Raw genomic sequence first — 16,442 nt, forward strand, 5'->3', positions numbered from 1 at the left:
CCCTTCAGCGGGCTCCGCTGGAGAGGCTCGGGCTGTCCTTTAAACTGATTTGTGCCTCCCGGCCGGGAGGCACAAATCAGTTTAAAGGGCAGCCCGCCCCCCTTCAGCGGGCTCCGCTGGAGAGGCTCGGGCTGTCCTTTAAACTGATCTGTGCCTCCCGGGCGGGAGGCGCAGATCAGTTTAAAGGGCAGCCCGCCCCCCTTCAGCAGGCTCTGCTGGAGAGGCTCGGGCTGTCCTTTAAACTGATCTGCGCCTCCCGGCTGGGAGGCGCAAATCAGTTTAAAGGGCAGCCCGCCTCCCTTCAGCGGGCTCCGCTGGAGAGGCTCGGGCTGTCCTTTACACTGATCTGCGCCTCCTGGCCGGGAGGCGCAGATCAGTTTAAAGGGCAGCCCGTCCCCTTCAGCGGGCTCCGCTGGAGAGGCTCGGGCTGTCCTTTAAACTGATCTGTGCCTCCCGGCCGGGAGGCACAGATCAGTTTAAAGGGCAGCCCGCCCCCCTTCAGCGGGCTCCGCTGGAGAGGCTCGGGCTGTCCTTTAAACTGATCTGTGCCTCCCGGCCGGGAGGCGCAGATCAGTTTAAAGGCAGCCCGCCTCCCTTCAGCGGGCTCCGCTGGAGAGGCTCGGGCTGTCCTTTAAACTGATCTGCGCCTCCCGAGCCTCTCCAGCGGAGCCCGCTGAAAGGGGGCGGGCTGCCCTTTAAACTGACCTGCGCCTCCCAGCTGGGAGTCTCAGATCAGTTTAAAGGGTAGCCCGCGCCTTTCAGCGGGCTCCCCTGAAGGGGGGCCGAATTTGCCGGATTTATTCGCAAACTCCCGAACTCGCTGAATTCGGCCCCCCGGTTGCCCGCCGGTTTTGAGTTCGGATCCGTCCGAACAGAAAATCACCGAATCAGGGGAAATTCGGTTGATTTTCAGTTCGGACCGAACCGAATTGACAGCCCTACTAATTATACAAAGGCTTTTATTGTAAGTGCACACTAATGCACTAATAGATAAACATACAAAGGTTAACTACAGCATATAGAAAATGAAAAAAAATTCTGGCTATGTAAATACTTACACAATCTATGGACACCTCTCTGCCTGACAGATGGATCAGCCTCCCCCAGTAAGCACCTGGGCTTGGCAAAACATGGCAAAGGCTTACTTACATCTGACTCTTATTTCTATTCTTAGGGGCAGGGAATTCTGGTTTTGGACCAATCTAAAAGGGAGATGCCAATTCAAACACAAAACCCCCACCAAAGGAGGCTTTGAGCAATCACAGATTGCACAGAGAAGCCATTGAAATTCATAAACATCAGCACAACTTTAACAGAAAAGAGGAGAGTTTAAGAATGAATAAGGCTTGGCTTCCTGCCCTGAAAAACCTCCAGACAAAGACAACATTCAACAATAGCCATACAGATTAGCTTTGGATTACACACATTAACAGATCACTTCAGGATACAATGGTTCCATATTAACATACCATACCCTCATTAGCACATTATCTTGATACTTACAGGACAATACTTTTGCAGGACAATACTCATCTCAAACCCAACCCCTTTCTGACTATATATTACTCTTCCTACACCCTTGACACTGAGAGACACTGTCCTTCAGTGTTACTACTCTGAAGATGCCTGCCACAGTTGCTGGCGAAACGTCAGGAAAGAAAATTCCAAGACCACGGTTACACAGCCCGGATAACCTACAAGAACCAATCACTTTCCCCCTTTAGGATTCTAAGGTGTTCTAAACTGAAAATACAGTGAATGCTAGGATCAATTTAGTTTATATTATACCATAGAATCCTTTCCCACTACTAGTGTTCCCTTAAAACTTAAGATGAGCCATTTTAAATGGAAATGCAGTTTCTAAAAAAAGATTGCCTCCTTTCCTTAGTCAGGTAAAGTTCACTAAGGACTGTTTATATTTTATACAGAATATAGTGCAACTAGAAGAAGCACACAATCAGCCAATGTTGGTCCTTTAACTGTAACATTAAAGATCTTTGTTCCTTTATATGTACGTAGCACATTTCCCCCTAAACACTCCATAGTGTGATTGACTGTAGCCTTTTATGTGAGTGTGTGTGTGTGTGTGTGTGTGACTTTATTTGGCACTTTATTTCCGTTGCTTTATTTCCACTGCTTTCAACAGGATTTGGATATCATGAACTTACAATAGTTGTGCCCAAATGAGAAACAAAGCAGCTAAACTTTGGTATCCCTGTTGACACTGATGTGGTTGTACTAGAGTAATGTTTGATTGCTGTATTTCAAAAATATGTATTATGATTTAAGCTCTTGGGTAGAGTGCTAGTGTTTCTTAAAGTATTTGTTAAAGTATTTGTTTTCTGAAAAACAAAGTTAATTGACTTCAGCAGTATGATTTGGAAAAGGTCTTTGGAGAGTCAGTTCTGCAAAGATCCTGTGAATTTCATCTCTTGCAAGTACGCCTCAGAAATAACAAAAGTAATGGTCCATGGAATTGCTGTAGTCCCAGAACTGTCTTTAAAGGGATTTTTTTCCAATAGACCGGATATATTAAATTGTGCACCCAGTGTTTTGCCTCCGAAGTTTATTTGTGTAACTCTCATATTGCTTCTAAACAGATTTACCTGATACTCTGCTTGTTTCGATGGACTTGCACTATTACAAGGGTATTTAAAGCAGAATAAATTTCCCTCGGAAGTATTTTTGATATTTTACTTGTATTCATTGAACATCATTTCAGAATTACACACAGTGGCCCCAACGAGAGGGATTGAATTCAGTCTCCCCATCTTTCACAAACAGGTGACCCTGGCCCAGCTGTTGGATAAGCTAACCTAAATATGACTGAGCCTATCAGGGTAATTATATTTTATTCCCCCCCCCCACAATACTAAACTTTGTTTAAATCAAAAGGGACTGAGCAATCAACCCAAAATGGAAGATGGCCAAATAATTTTTGCCTTCAGAAGTCGAGGAAATAAACAAAAAAAAAATAATTGCTGCAGGAAAGAACTGAACTGCAGTGCAGTTAAGCCATTCAATGGCCAGAACTTTAAAAAATGTTAGCTGTGTTGTACTTTACTGAAAGGTTCATTTTTGTTAAGCCTGGAGCTTGATTGCAGAAGTAGGAAGCTGTCTTGTCTCTTGCATCCCAGCAGGTACTCCTTCAGACAAGAGACCAGAGTTGGTGTATCTGTGACCTATATAGTAAAATATGATGGGATTTTAGGTGAGTTTTCTCACATGGTTACCTGATGCTAGGTAGTGTGATTTCTTTCTATCATACTGTCATGGGCATGAAAGCCCTATCTAACACACTGAACTCCCTATATAAAGGGATTCACTATCCAGGGAAATGGATGGCAGTTCATCCAGAGGTTACACGTGTGCTACAACGCATTCAGGACACTGGCGCTATTATTGTGTAAGCTGGGGGCACTTAAGGAATTGGTTCATTTGTATATTGCATCTTTCTCTTTCTCTCTCTTTCTTTCTGTGTGTATGTTCTCAACTTCAGCCACATAAATGTGTGTGTGTGTGTGTATATATATATATATATTCACACACACAAATAGCTTAATAAAAACAAGGATTATGAGTGATAAAATTAGATTGTACAAAACACCTACCCCCACCCCCTCTTCTGTAAACCTTAGAACAATCAACAGTGAACGTGAAAGGTGTTTAAAAAATTGTTCATTTTCCAATTTAACAATCCAAGGTAAAAGAAGAGAAGTCTGGCTATATTACTTGACAAGATAGACACCAACATGTATGGAAAACAACACATGGAATGATAAGAAAAATACAATGATTTACTACTGAAAATATTGCACAACTTCATATTTTTTCTCTGATTTACTTCCTGTAATTAAGAACAGATAAATTCAGGGGGAAAGAAAATGGAAAAGTAACATAAATTAGCCTGACATGGTACGGTCTCCTATAATCACCTATATCAGCATTGCATTTATACTGCAATGATGTCTGACTTCAGCAGAACTGATATGATGTAGTTTGCGTAGTATCTTGTGATTTTTTGCAGTTATGTGAACTGATGCACACATGGAACACCTCTCCATCCATTTCATTTATGGGGCAGCTCTATGCATGCCAGTCTGCCCTATGCATCAAAATGTAAGAGGAAGCCCACGTACGCACCAGAGCTCTGTGTATTCACTGAAACTGTGGACTGAAACATTTGAAAATCACCTGAAGTACTTTGTGTAGCATCTTCTGTAGGGGCAATAAGTGATCCTTTATGTAGATTTTCTTTTCGTTCTACCACCTAATCTTATAGAAATTATTTATGACATGTAATTGCTCTAGTGTATGGATACAACCTTGAGTAGGGTTCTTTTGTTTTAAGTACTTGACCTTAACAACCTGAATTTGAACAATCAAGAATGGTTCTTGATTCTTGCTGATAACCAGAGACTGCCTCTCATGCTAAACTAAAAGACTTTTCAGTGTATTGGCTTTAAGTGAAATGTACATAAGTCACATTAAAGAACATTTAAGAGGACAAAAATGCACCTGCTACGTGGATTAAAAAATACGACACTGTTTGAAGACTGTCTCTACAAAGCACATACTTTTTCACTGAAGAAATGTAGATACTTGTAACAGTCCTTAACCCAACTGTCAATCTTTCACTTTATCACATCTCTGTGATTCTGGGTCAAATACAAATTTTGCACAAAACAGATTACTTCATATCTACCAGGCAGACTGCTATGCCAGCCAGCAGAATATAAAACATACATTTAATACAGATACTGAGACACAGAATAATATTGGGAACCTAAGCACTACAAGAATGAGAGATGCAGTATCCTTTTTATATGGTCCAAGACAATCCTTTTTGAAGGAAGAAAGTTGAAACAGATGTGGTTCTTGGTGACTGCGGTAAACTTGATCTTGTCTTCATTTTTGCTATGCTCGATTTTAACTTGACAAACAAAATATCAATATCAGTATTTGAATTTTTCAGTCATAAAGGAAGCAATGAAAGAAAAACTAGAAAGGTAAACACTGGTTTGTTTGATTTTCTTTAACATCCTCACATTAAAATGTCACATATAGAAAAGAGAGAGTGCATCTCAGCTTTGCTTACAAGCTAGGAGATCTTTTCTGAAGTCCACATAATCCTAACTGCAAACAAAATATAGCACTTTTATAATATATTATAAATAAACTGGTTTTCAAGCATAGAGCCAGCCCAAAAATAAGAATACACTATTTTAAAAAGACCTAAGGCAAAATGGATTCCATTTCCAATGGATAAAAAAAGAATTGTGCAAACAAGCTTAAAACTATTTTTTGTGCCAGTGTTATAAAATGTAGCCTTTTTTTTGAAAATAGAGCATTGACCCAAATACCAGGAACTTGTGAAGCAATCGGAACAAAAAAACGCCCCGTTATTTCCTTTAGGTGGAGAAATACCCTGGCCCCCTCTCTCTCTACGATCTCCCAGTCACATGTGCTCTTGTCATCCCTTTCAGTGGTGCCTGAGCAGAATTTCTCAGAGGAATGAGTTCATACAACTGAATCTTTTAACTTCTGCTGTTACTCTTCACACAGTTCCTGTGGATGGGTTTGCTAACAAGCCTTTCTTAAGAAACAACTATTTTAAGCACTGGATCAAGACTTTACATAAAAATAACTTCCTACTTTTTTCTATATTTTCTAAAACTTGTTTTCTCCCCTTCCCCTTCAATACCTTCTGCTTTCTTTTTTTAATTGTTAGGAATTGAGCTTTTTTTTAATTATTGTGCACGATCTTGTTTCCTAATGCCTGGTTCTTTGGGCAGAATGACAAAGGATCAAACCCATTAAAGTGGATGGTCTCCTTGACAGATCAGAAGAGAGACTCTGGCTCAGTTAGTCTCATAGGAGGACAACAGTGCTGCATCCACGGGCTCCATGCAGGAAGGGCACGTGAAAGACCTCATCAGCCAGTCATCTATACAGTCCAGGTGGTAAATATGCATGCATGGCAGGAATCTGATAGGGTCCCCGTAAACAAAGTCCATCATACAGATCACGCATCTGGAAAGAGAAAAGAGAACAGAGAGAAACTGAACTGAGTTGCAATGTTATCTAGCTCTAGCATGACTGCAAGAGGACAAACCTGCTAGTTACTCATTTGTTAATACTATACAAGCTTTGCAAAAGCTTGTAATTGATAAAAAATTTCAGATGGAAGGGAGACTAGAATGCAAATATATCACCTCAAGACTAATTTATTAACACTATCTACACAATAATTGGTTTGAGGCTATGCTGGAGCTGCTCTAATTCTGTGTTCATCTGGAGACTGCCATTTGTTATCACTGCAAGCAATGTTGAATATTCCTTGGTTTTAATGTTTGAACTTATTGATTATCGTGTTCGTTTTCGCACCTCCATCTATTTTTAAAAATGTTTTTATATTGTAAGACTTAAGGTTGTAAGCTGCTTTAAACCCTGTAGGAAAACAGGGTATTCATCAAATAACGTAATAATTCCATGTTTGAACATTTTTAAAAGTCAACTTACCACTTCTGACTTTGCAAATCTCATCTAAAAATCAGAAACATGCCTCCTGGCTAGCTACTAAGGATGTAGTTCATGGTCACGATCTTCCTTTTGCAATGACCCAGCCATTCTTTTTAATATAAGGAAGCAGCTTATACTGTCACACAGCAATACCCCTAGACAGCATTTGGCGTGCTACTTTTATGAACTTGACCAAATTCCATTTATAAGCACCACAGTGTTGGCCTCTCTTATTTGATGCACTTGCCTGAACATAAGGCAGTGGAAATTATTATATCCAAATAATTATATGCAGGGCTGTGCTATACATTTGTGAAGGAAGCTTGTCAAGGGAAATGGCTTACTGCCACCTGATTTTTATCAGTAGCAAGAGGGAGGCCTTTCTGGAAACAAATCTACGATATTTATTACCTTCCTTGAGACACAGCCTTCCCTAAAGATGTGCTGTTGCAGGCAATTGTGGAACATCTACTGGAATGGCTTGGAGAGGTATGTTGTGTTCCATATAATGCACTCCAAAATATCATCTACCCAGTAATGAAAGCAGTCTGGCAATTCTTTTCCAATTATGTTTTTATTCCAGTTTCCTTCCCTCCCTCTGTTTTAAAGCATTTCCAGGGCTGACAGCAGTTACTGTTCACATGGGGGCAATTAGGTTCTTTAGAAATGCTGAGCATGCAGAGCTGAAGAAACCACAGCTACTTTAATTCCTTCTTCTTGCATGACGCAAACCAGAGAATTATTTCTACACTTCTAATCCTACAGCAGAAAAATTTTCCTTCACTCAGATTATGTCTACAGAAGAGTGCAACAGCCTATCCTACATATGCAATTTCTGTAAGAAATGGCAGATGGAGAATGGAAGGACAGTAGCACCAGCTATTACCCCATTCAAAGAAAACCTCTGGAAAGGTATAATGTCTGTGCCAAACCAGGCTTCTAACCCCTGCTTAATTTAAAGCAGATGGGTGCTGGCAATGATCCTGCCACGGATGGATCACAGCATTGAGGAGCTTGTGTGCACCAGGCTTTCCTAGTCATCGTCTGATGCTCAGCAGTGGTGGCAGCCAAGTACTACCTGCCACAACATGTTCACAACATGTTCACTACAATGTGAAGTTCACTGATTCTCATGGATCACTGTTCCCCAGACAACTTGAAACATTAAAATCCTATTGTAGGAATCTGGAATTGTTGTGGACTGCACCTTAAGAGTAATTTACTAAACATATGGACCATAAAAAATGAAATAGACAGTAGGCTGCAAAAACTAATCTACAATGAAAAAGGTTTACATTGCAGTCTTAAACCCTGTCTTTGAATGGCTTAGGCTATGTGTGGTTCTATTCTGCCTCTCCCTTCTGATTCGCTGCTGATTGGGTTGTTGCTAGCCAAAAGGTGAGCTTTACACTCCTGCTAGCATCCTCCTTGATGGGATTCAAACCCTTGCCTCCTGTTTCCCCACGGGCTGTTGGGAAAGGAATGCTTTCTGTGAATATGCAGTTGAGTGTCCCCTTAGAATCATAGAGTTGGAAGGGAATACCAGGGTCATCTAGTCCAACCCCCTGCACAATGCAGGAAATTCACAACTACCTCCCCCACACACACCCAGTGACACCTACTCCATGCCCAGAAGATGCCCTCCCTCTCATGAACTGCCTAAGGTCATAGAATCAGCATTGCTGACAGATGGCCACCTAGCCTCTGCTTAAAAACCTCCAGGGAAGGAGCACTTACCACCTCCCGAGGAAGTCTGTTCCACTGAGGAACCCTTCTAACTGTTAGAAAATTCTTCCTAATGTCTAGGCAGAAACTTTTGATTTAATTTCAACCCACTGGTTTTGGTCCGACCTTCTGGGGCAACAGAAAACAAGTCGGCCCCATCCTCCATATGACAGCCCTTCAAGTACTTGAAGATGGTTATCATATCCCCTCTCAGTCTTCTCCTCTTCAGGCTAAACATACCCAGCTCCTTCAACCTTTCCTCATAGGACTTCATCTCCAGACCCCTCACCATCTTTGTTGCCCTCCTCTGGACATGTCCCAGCTTGTCTACATCCTTCTTAAATTGTGGTGCCCAAAACTGAACACAATACTCTAGTTGAGGTCTAACCAGAGCAGAGTAAAGCAATACCATCACTGCGCATGATCTGGACACTACTGTTGATGCAGCCCAAGATCGCATTTGCCTTTTTAGCTACCGCATCACACTGCTGACTCATGTTCAGTGTTTGGTCTACTAAGACCCAAGTTCCTTCCCTAGAGCCTGCATTCCCTTTGCCTCATGAAAGGCTGGCGCACATTAGCCCCCTCCAAGACCTGCGCACTGTGACCCACAACTGGGCAAATAATAGCTCCTGGAAACGTTCCAGGTCAGGAAATCAGCACCAAAAAAGGCTGAACCGTCGTCTTCCTCCTGTGCTTTGGAAATTAGTTCCCAGCCTCTGCCATCTGATTCAGGGGAATGAGAGTCGGCTTGGGACAACCACTATCATTAAAACATTACATCTAGTTTGGCCTGTATCCTACTGCTCCTCTCAGCAAAGTTTAAAGCCTTCCTCCAGCTTAAGAAATCTTCCTCCACTTTCAATGGCTCTTCTGCTGGAAGCCCGGAAGACTTCAAAATTTGCTGAACAGAGTTGTAAGACAGAGGCCAGTGTCAGGCAAAGGAAGTCAAGAAGGTTTTCGGTCACACGAAGGAAAAGGGCAGGTTCTTTTTCAATGGGTCTGAAGGAGATTCCAAGATGCGAGCAACCACCTGGTAAGTAAAAGCTACATGAAAAGAAGGGACTGAATCTAAGAAGAACATGTAGAAATAGCTGAATGTCCGCAAAGTTTTGGAGAAATGCACAAAGCCCACCTTCTCAGAAAATGGAGCATTGTTCTACTCACCGTGAATGCTCATTCTCGGAACTGAGGCGAAGGCGTCTTGATTCGTGGGTTATTTCACTCCATCTTCAGGGTAGGCAGGACTAAATTCTTATTGGCTTCCTGCCTTCCCTTGGTGGGAAATAGCCTGCTAAGCCTCAGATACAGACTTGCCTAGCTACTAATAAACAGGAATGAAGCTCCTTGATCAATAACAGTCAACAACACATGAAAAAACGATACAATAAACAGTGGAACCCGAAAAAATAGGAACTTGCGCCCTCAGGGGATTTTTGGTGATAACGGGAAAAACCATACTTTGAGTAGGGATCCTACCATACTGATTATGGAGGAAGAAAAAAGGTTGAATTAACTCTGGATTAGGAGTGTACTACGTTGAAATAAATATGCACGGGTGGGCAAGACGCCTTCACCTCAGTTCCGAGAATGAGCATTCACGGTGAGTAGAACAATGCTCCATTCTCCAAACTGAGGCTGCTGCGTCTTGATTCGTGGGACCTCCAAGAGCTCCCTAACGGGTGGGAAGTGCCTCCTATTCCACGACATGTTGAAGGACTCTACGCCCAAAAGCTGCATGGGCAGAAGCCCACTTATTTATCCTATAGTGCTTGGTGAATGTCGACACCGAAGCCCACGTGGCAGCTTTACAAATTTCTTCTACCGAAGCTTGTTGATCAAAAGCCGCAGAAGTGGCCGCGCTCCTAAGGGAGTGCGCTGTAATCCCCTCGGGAACTGGCTTCCCCAATGAATTGTATGCCTGAGCAATGCACCGCTTGAGGGTATTGCTAATAGCTGATGCTGACATTCTCTTTCCCCTACCTGGATTGGATATTCCGATAAACATGAAATCAGTTTGGCGGAAAGGCTGGGTCCTTTTAATGAAAATGCGTAAGAGCCCTACGCACATCTAAGGTATGCCAAGCTTTTTCTTTTGGTCCTGATGGGTTGGGGCAAAAGGAAGGAAGGACAATTTCTTGATTTCTATGAAAGGAGGTATTGATTTTGGGTCTGAAAGTGGGATCAGGTACCAGAACCACCTTGTCCTTATGGAAAGTGCACAGGCCTTTTGCAATAGAAAGAGCCCGGAGCTCAGACACCCTTCTAGCCGATGACACAGCTACTAAGAATAAGACTTTCATTCTCAGGAATTTTAGGTCTACGGAGCGAAGAGGTTCGAACGGAGCTTTTGTGAGGGCATTAAGTAGCAAATTTAAGTTCCAAGATGGGAAGCGATGTCTAATTGGTGGCTGTATTTGAGACACCCCCTTCAGGAAAGCTGAGACCTGTTGGTGTTTAGTAGTAGGGACCCCTTCGAGTTCTGGGATAACAGTAGCTAAAGCTGCCACCTGTCTCCTTAAGGTGGAGCATGACAGATTGAGACGTAAGCCTTCCTGAAGGAATTCTAGGACCTGCTGAGGACCAGGCAGCAGAGGGTCTACTCTCTTCCGCCTTGCCCAGCGAACGAAGGCTTTCCAGGAGGAATTATAAATACGCCTAGTGGATGGTTTGCGGGCTTCAGAGATGGTATTTACTACCTCAACTGAGTATCCCCTTTCTAGCAGAGCTTTCCGCTCAAGCGCCAGGCGGTTAAAGAGAACCAATGAGGGTCCGGGTGAATCAGAGGACCTTGTCTGAGAGTTCCCCACCGAGTCGGGATCTGCCAAGGGTCTTGGCATGACAGTTGCCTTAGGGCTGCAAACCAGGGGCGGCGCGGCCAGAAGGGAGCCACTAATATGACCTCTGCTTTTTCTCGTCTGATCTTTCTCAATACTTTGACGAGGATGGGAAGGGGTGGGAACGCATAGAGCAGTCCCCGTGGCCTTGGACTTAGAAGGGCGTCTGTGGCTTCCGCCTCCGGGTGGTAATACCTGGAGAAAAACTTTCTTACCTTGCAGTTTTCTGCGGAGGCGAATAAGTCTACCAATGGATTTCCGAATGTGGATGTAATTTGAGAGAAGGTTGCATGGTCTAAAGACCATTCCCCTTCGTCGGCGAACTGCCTGCTTAACTGGTCCGCTTGCACGTTCAGAGAACCCCTGATGTGCTCGGCCCAGATTGAGAGTACGTTGGATTGGGCCCAGAGAAAAATCTGGATCGCTTCTAGATGTAATGCCGAAGATCTGGAGCCCCCCTGCTTGTTTATATAGGCTTTGGTCGCTGTGTTGTCCGTTCTGATGAGGACATGAAGCCCTGTGATCATGGAGGCAAAAACCTTGAGAGCTAGTTTTACTGCTCTGAGTTCTAGAACATTGATATGTAGTGTTCTCTCTCTCATTGACCATCGGCCCTGTGTTGAATGTGTTAGATATGTGGCCCCCCAGCCCTCTAAGCTGGCATCCGTGATTATCTGAGCCGGTTCTGCGTGAATGTAAAAGGAGTGATTGGCCAGATTCCTCCGGTCCATCCACCAGCGTAGACTCTTTCGTGTCTCTGTTGAAAGTGATATGAGTTTGTCTTTTTTCTGTGCAATGTCTTGCTGAAAAGGCCGGAGTTGCCATTGGAGCGGCCTGGAGTGGAAGCGGGCCCATGGAACTACTGACATACAAGCCACCATGTGGCCCAACAGTTGTGCTAGAGTCATGATCTTTGCAGATCTGGACCTGGCTACGGAGGAAGCCGAATTGATTAGTTTTTGAATTCGCTCCTGGGAGAGAGAAACAGCGTTGATGGATGAATCTATTCTCACTCCCAGGTGGACCATTGATTGCGAAGGTGTCAAGGAGCTTTTCTGGAAATTGATGATGTATCCATGCTCCTGCAAGATTTGTATCACCCTGTTTGTGTGGATAGTGGACTGGTGTTGAGATTGTGCACATATCAGAATGTCGTCCTGGTACGGATGTACCTGGATCCCCTCTTGTCTGATGTTGGCCATAATTGTCACCAAGGTTTTGGTGAAGACTCGTGGTGCTGAAGTCAACCCGAAGGGGAGGGCTCTGAACTGAAAGTGATTGGTTCCAAAGGTAAACCTGAGGAAACGCCTGTGAGTGTAATGAATGGCCAGATGTAAATATGCTTCGGTCAGGTCCACTGCTGTCATGAACGTACCTGGGAAAAGGGAATCTATAATTGATTTTACTGTCTTTATACGGAAACGCCTCCGAATCATCCTTCAATTTAAGTATTTTAGATTGAGGATGGCCCTCCAGTCCCCGTTCTTTTTGGGGACCGTAAAGAAGATTGAGTAAACTCCCAGGCCTTTCTTGAGAGCAGGGACCTGTTCGATGGCTCTGATGGATAACAGATGTTGTATGGCCCTGATGGACCGGTCTCGTGTCTGTGTTCTGGATGGTACCGGGGAACTGAGAAAACGATCCTTCGGGGGGGAAGTAAACTCCAGTAAGTAACCCTGGGAGATGATCTGAAAAACCCAATTGTCTGTGGTTGAAAGGGCCCATCTGGCACTGAAAAATTGGAGTCTCCCTCCGATCGGAATTTGGTCTGAGTCACTATGTGTTGGGCTTGGGGAACTTGTCTCCCCTGTCAGCACGGGGCTGCTGGTTCTGGGGTCTGGAAAATTTCCCCCCTCTCCGAAAGGATCTTGATGAATTCCAGGAGCCCCTCCTGGTGTCGCTTCTAAACCTGTTAGGGGTTCTAGGTTGACGAAAGGACTGATAAGACGGAGATCTATGCTCCCTCTTGAACTGTTTCGGCATAACCTGTTTTTTGTCCTTCGTCTCTACCAATATCTTATCCAGCCTGTCCCCAAAAAGCCTGCCCTGTTGAATGGGATACGCCATAAGCGTTGTTTTGGCTTTGAAGTCCGCGGGCCAAGATCTAAGCCAAAGAGCCCTGCGGATTGAGGTAACAGAAGCCATGGACCTAGCTGAGAAAGCCATGGTATCCAGTGAAGCATCTGCCATGAAAGAGATAGCTGACTGGACCCTCTCTAAACCACCAATTATTCTCTGGTTGTTAGGAGGAATAAGTTGAATGAGCTTCTTTACCAACAGGTAAGTAGCTCGGGCGAAAAAGGAGGTTGCTGCACTAGCCTGGATAGCAAGAGCTGCATTTTCATGGGCTTTTTTAGTTAGAGTGTCGGCTTTTTTGTCTAATTGGTCCCTAATAGATCCCATGCCATCTTTGGGCACAAGTCCCGGGTTTTGCAGGTCAACCACCGGGGCATCCACCAGGGGGACTTTAAGAAGATCCATCGCATGGGGGGCAAGAGAATATAATTTCTTGACTGACTGAGGTGTCTGTCTATTGGCAGCAGGATTAGCCCATTCATCCTGGACTGCCCTCATGAAAAACTCCGGAAAAGGGACCAGATTATGTTTGGCTCTCTGACGAGGAAAACACTCTGGAACTCCCTGTTTTAGGCTGTTTTTAACTTCTGCAGGGTCTGAGGAAGGTTCATTTAAATCAAGTGCCAAGAGGGCCTTGGCCAACAAAGCTTGGTAATCATCCGTTTTAAAAAGGCGCATCTGGGGCTCCTCACCAGGAAGCACCTCCTCATCGGATTGGAACTCGCCCTCTTCTTTCTCCTCGCCCTCTTCTCCCTCCTCGCCTGAATCAAGGGAGGATTGGGAGCTATTGCCTATAACAGTACTATTATTAATTTGGGAAGCCTGTGCCTTCAGAGCCGCTTTTGTAGGCCATAGAGTATTGCCAGAAGGCCCCTCCCCAGGGTCTGCAGCCCTGTCTACCTCTCTAGAATAATTAGAATTATTAGAGTTGGAAAGAGGGGAGTCAACTTGTCCCTGAACAGGGATATATTGCATTCTCATTTGGTAGGCGTGAAAAGCCAACCATTGTCTCTGTAAGGCTGTATTTATCATGTCATCTGCCTCCTCTCTAGAAAAGGAGCGACTGGACATAGGAGGAGGGAAGGGGCCTCCAGTACTGGGTACATTGACCGACTGTGGCCCAGCCATTGCAACACTGGAAGGCAATTGTGGGCCTGTAAGTTGAATAAAATGGCCGCCAGGAGGTATAGGGGGAAGAGAACCGCCCAAACTCCCGCCAAAATGGCCGCCCGCATTAAGAGGGAAAGGGGGGAAATTACCGTCTCCGGATGATGCAGGAATTGGCGCCGCCAGAGAGGACGCCTGAAGAGACATACTCGCTGCAGCCGCTGGGCCCATCGAGCAGACGGGAGGCTTTGTCCCGGCCCCCGAGGCTGCGCTGAGTATGGGTCCCCGTTTTTTGCGCTTGCCACCTTGCTGGGTTGGGGCTGTCCGTTTTAGCGCTGATGCAGCCTTTTTTGCCTTTTTGCTTTTAGCCTTGCCCTCCGCGAGCGGCTTGGAGCCCTCCTGCTCCGCGCTCCCTAAGGCCTTGCTGCTGCGGGTATTGGGAGAGTCCGAATCCTTTGAGGCGGACTGGATCAAGCCGGCTTGATAATCGGCCTCTGATAGGAGGTCATCCTCCCGTTCCAATATGGCGTCCGCCATTTTAGCGCCCGGTAAGACCGGGGAAAAAACAAAAAACCTTCCCTGCTCCCCGCCCGAAACAACGAAGGAAGGGGGGGGGGACAGACAGGCACAACAGAAGGGAAAACAAATGGAAAGAACAGTCAAGGAGCTGAAAACTAAATATTTCTGAAAAAGTAAGTGAGAGGAACGCTTACAGCCTGCTCACCCTTCCGAGGCAGGACAGAACTGAGGCTTAGCAGGCTATTTCCCACCAAGGGAAGACAGGAAGCCAATAAGAATTTAGTCCTGCCTAACCTGAAGATGGAGGGAAATAACCCACGAATCAAGACGCAGCAGCCTCAGTTTGGAGAAAGCTTTTTGATAGGCCAATTGCACAGGGCTCAAAGCCCAGGCAATATGCTCAAGGAATATCAATATGAAAAAAATACACTGATGATTTTTCTTCCTCCTCTTTACAGGATAACTACAAGTTTTTAAAAACCCTTTGCCTTAAAAGTGGCATCTTTGCAACTTACTCTCTGATCTTTTTCTCAGATCCATCTCGACCAGGATCGTAGACTCCTTTCGGCAGGTGTTGTATAAGGCCTATACGTTGCGCTATCCTAATTTGTTCCTCCTCTGTAAGCTGTGTTGCTAGGCGGGTCTGACTAGGAGTTGGATGGTAAACTGGAACTGGAACCTGTTCCTAAAATTAAAAGGAATTTTGGAGGGGGAAGGAAGAAAGGAAAAAGTGAGTTTGCTTTGCCAATTTAACATCTTTATTGAAATGGATTAGGCAGTGTATGGAATTTACTATTTACTCTTATTTTTGCTTTTGATGGAAAATTAGTTGTACAATGCTTCCTCATGCCCAGTTTCATGGCTTAATTATAAAGCAGAGAATAAACAGTGATGCCAGCTTTGCTGGAAAGCTGGCACCGATCTGTTTTAGCCTGTTCACTGCAAAGACCATTTAATTTTGTCTCCAGGAGTTCTTCATGGATTAGTTAAACAGACATATACACTCAACATGAGAGTTGGCACATTATGCTTGCAGAGTTTGGCTAATTGATGGACTTCTTGCCTGCCAAGACAGAGGAGCTGACACATTTTTTTAAAAGTCTAACGGTTTACAAAGTATTATTTGTGAAAAGAGGGACCACCTTAGAAACTTTTAATATTAAGACAGAATATTGGATATATTATAGACAACATTTATTCAAGGAGGAGTCCTGCTGTTTAGGCACAAACGTAGAGTTTGCACAGTCATTTCATATAAATAAAATGGACTGAATAACAGACCAACCAAATATTTGCATTTTTAGAGCTTTTCCAGTACAACTTCTGGCAATCTGTCTGAGTTCTCAATAGATTTAAAGTGACATGCATAAACACAAACATAAAACATTTTTACAGAGGTTTACAGCTCCTGGGGTTGGATTCAAACTTTGTTTTCCTCTGGCATAAGGTACTTCCACCACCAGAAGAGGGTGGACTATCACTGTCCCCTCCTTCCACAGCAGACCTCACACTTTGTTCCATGGTTCTAAAGGAGCATTTCAAAGAATTCGGTCAGCTGCAGTGGAAGGGGGAGTTGGGAAAGTTCTGTTAGCAGAGTTCCACCAATACTTTAGATCCAATCCAAAAGGCATTAAGACTAGGAATTAAATTAGTGTT

At 44.3% G+C, this 16,442-nt stretch overlaps 1 protein-coding gene across 1 annotated transcript in view; it reads right to left on the reverse strand.

Moving 5' to 3' along the window:
- Positions 1–5,733: 5,733 nt before the first annotated feature.
- Positions 5,734–16,442, reverse strand: part of RNF11 (ring finger protein 11) — a 44,742-nt gene continuing 34,033 nt past the window's right edge. The window contains exons 2-3 of the mRNA XM_056845072.1: positions 15,302–15,471; positions 5,734–6,033 (exon numbers count right to left, since the gene is read on the reverse strand). Of these exons, the coding sequence (XP_056701050.1) occupies positions 5,862–6,033; positions 15,302–15,471 (342 nt within the window). The 3' untranslated portion in view covers positions 5,734–5,861. The remainder of the gene's footprint in view (positions 6,034–15,301; positions 15,472–16,442) is intronic.

Source organism: Euleptes europaea, chromosome 2 (genome assembly GCF_029931775.1).
Source record: "Euleptes europaea isolate rEulEur1 chromosome 2, rEulEur1.hap1, whole genome shotgun sequence".
Classification (NCBI taxonomy): domain Eukaryota; kingdom Metazoa; phylum Chordata; class Lepidosauria; order Squamata; family Sphaerodactylidae; genus Euleptes; species Euleptes europaea.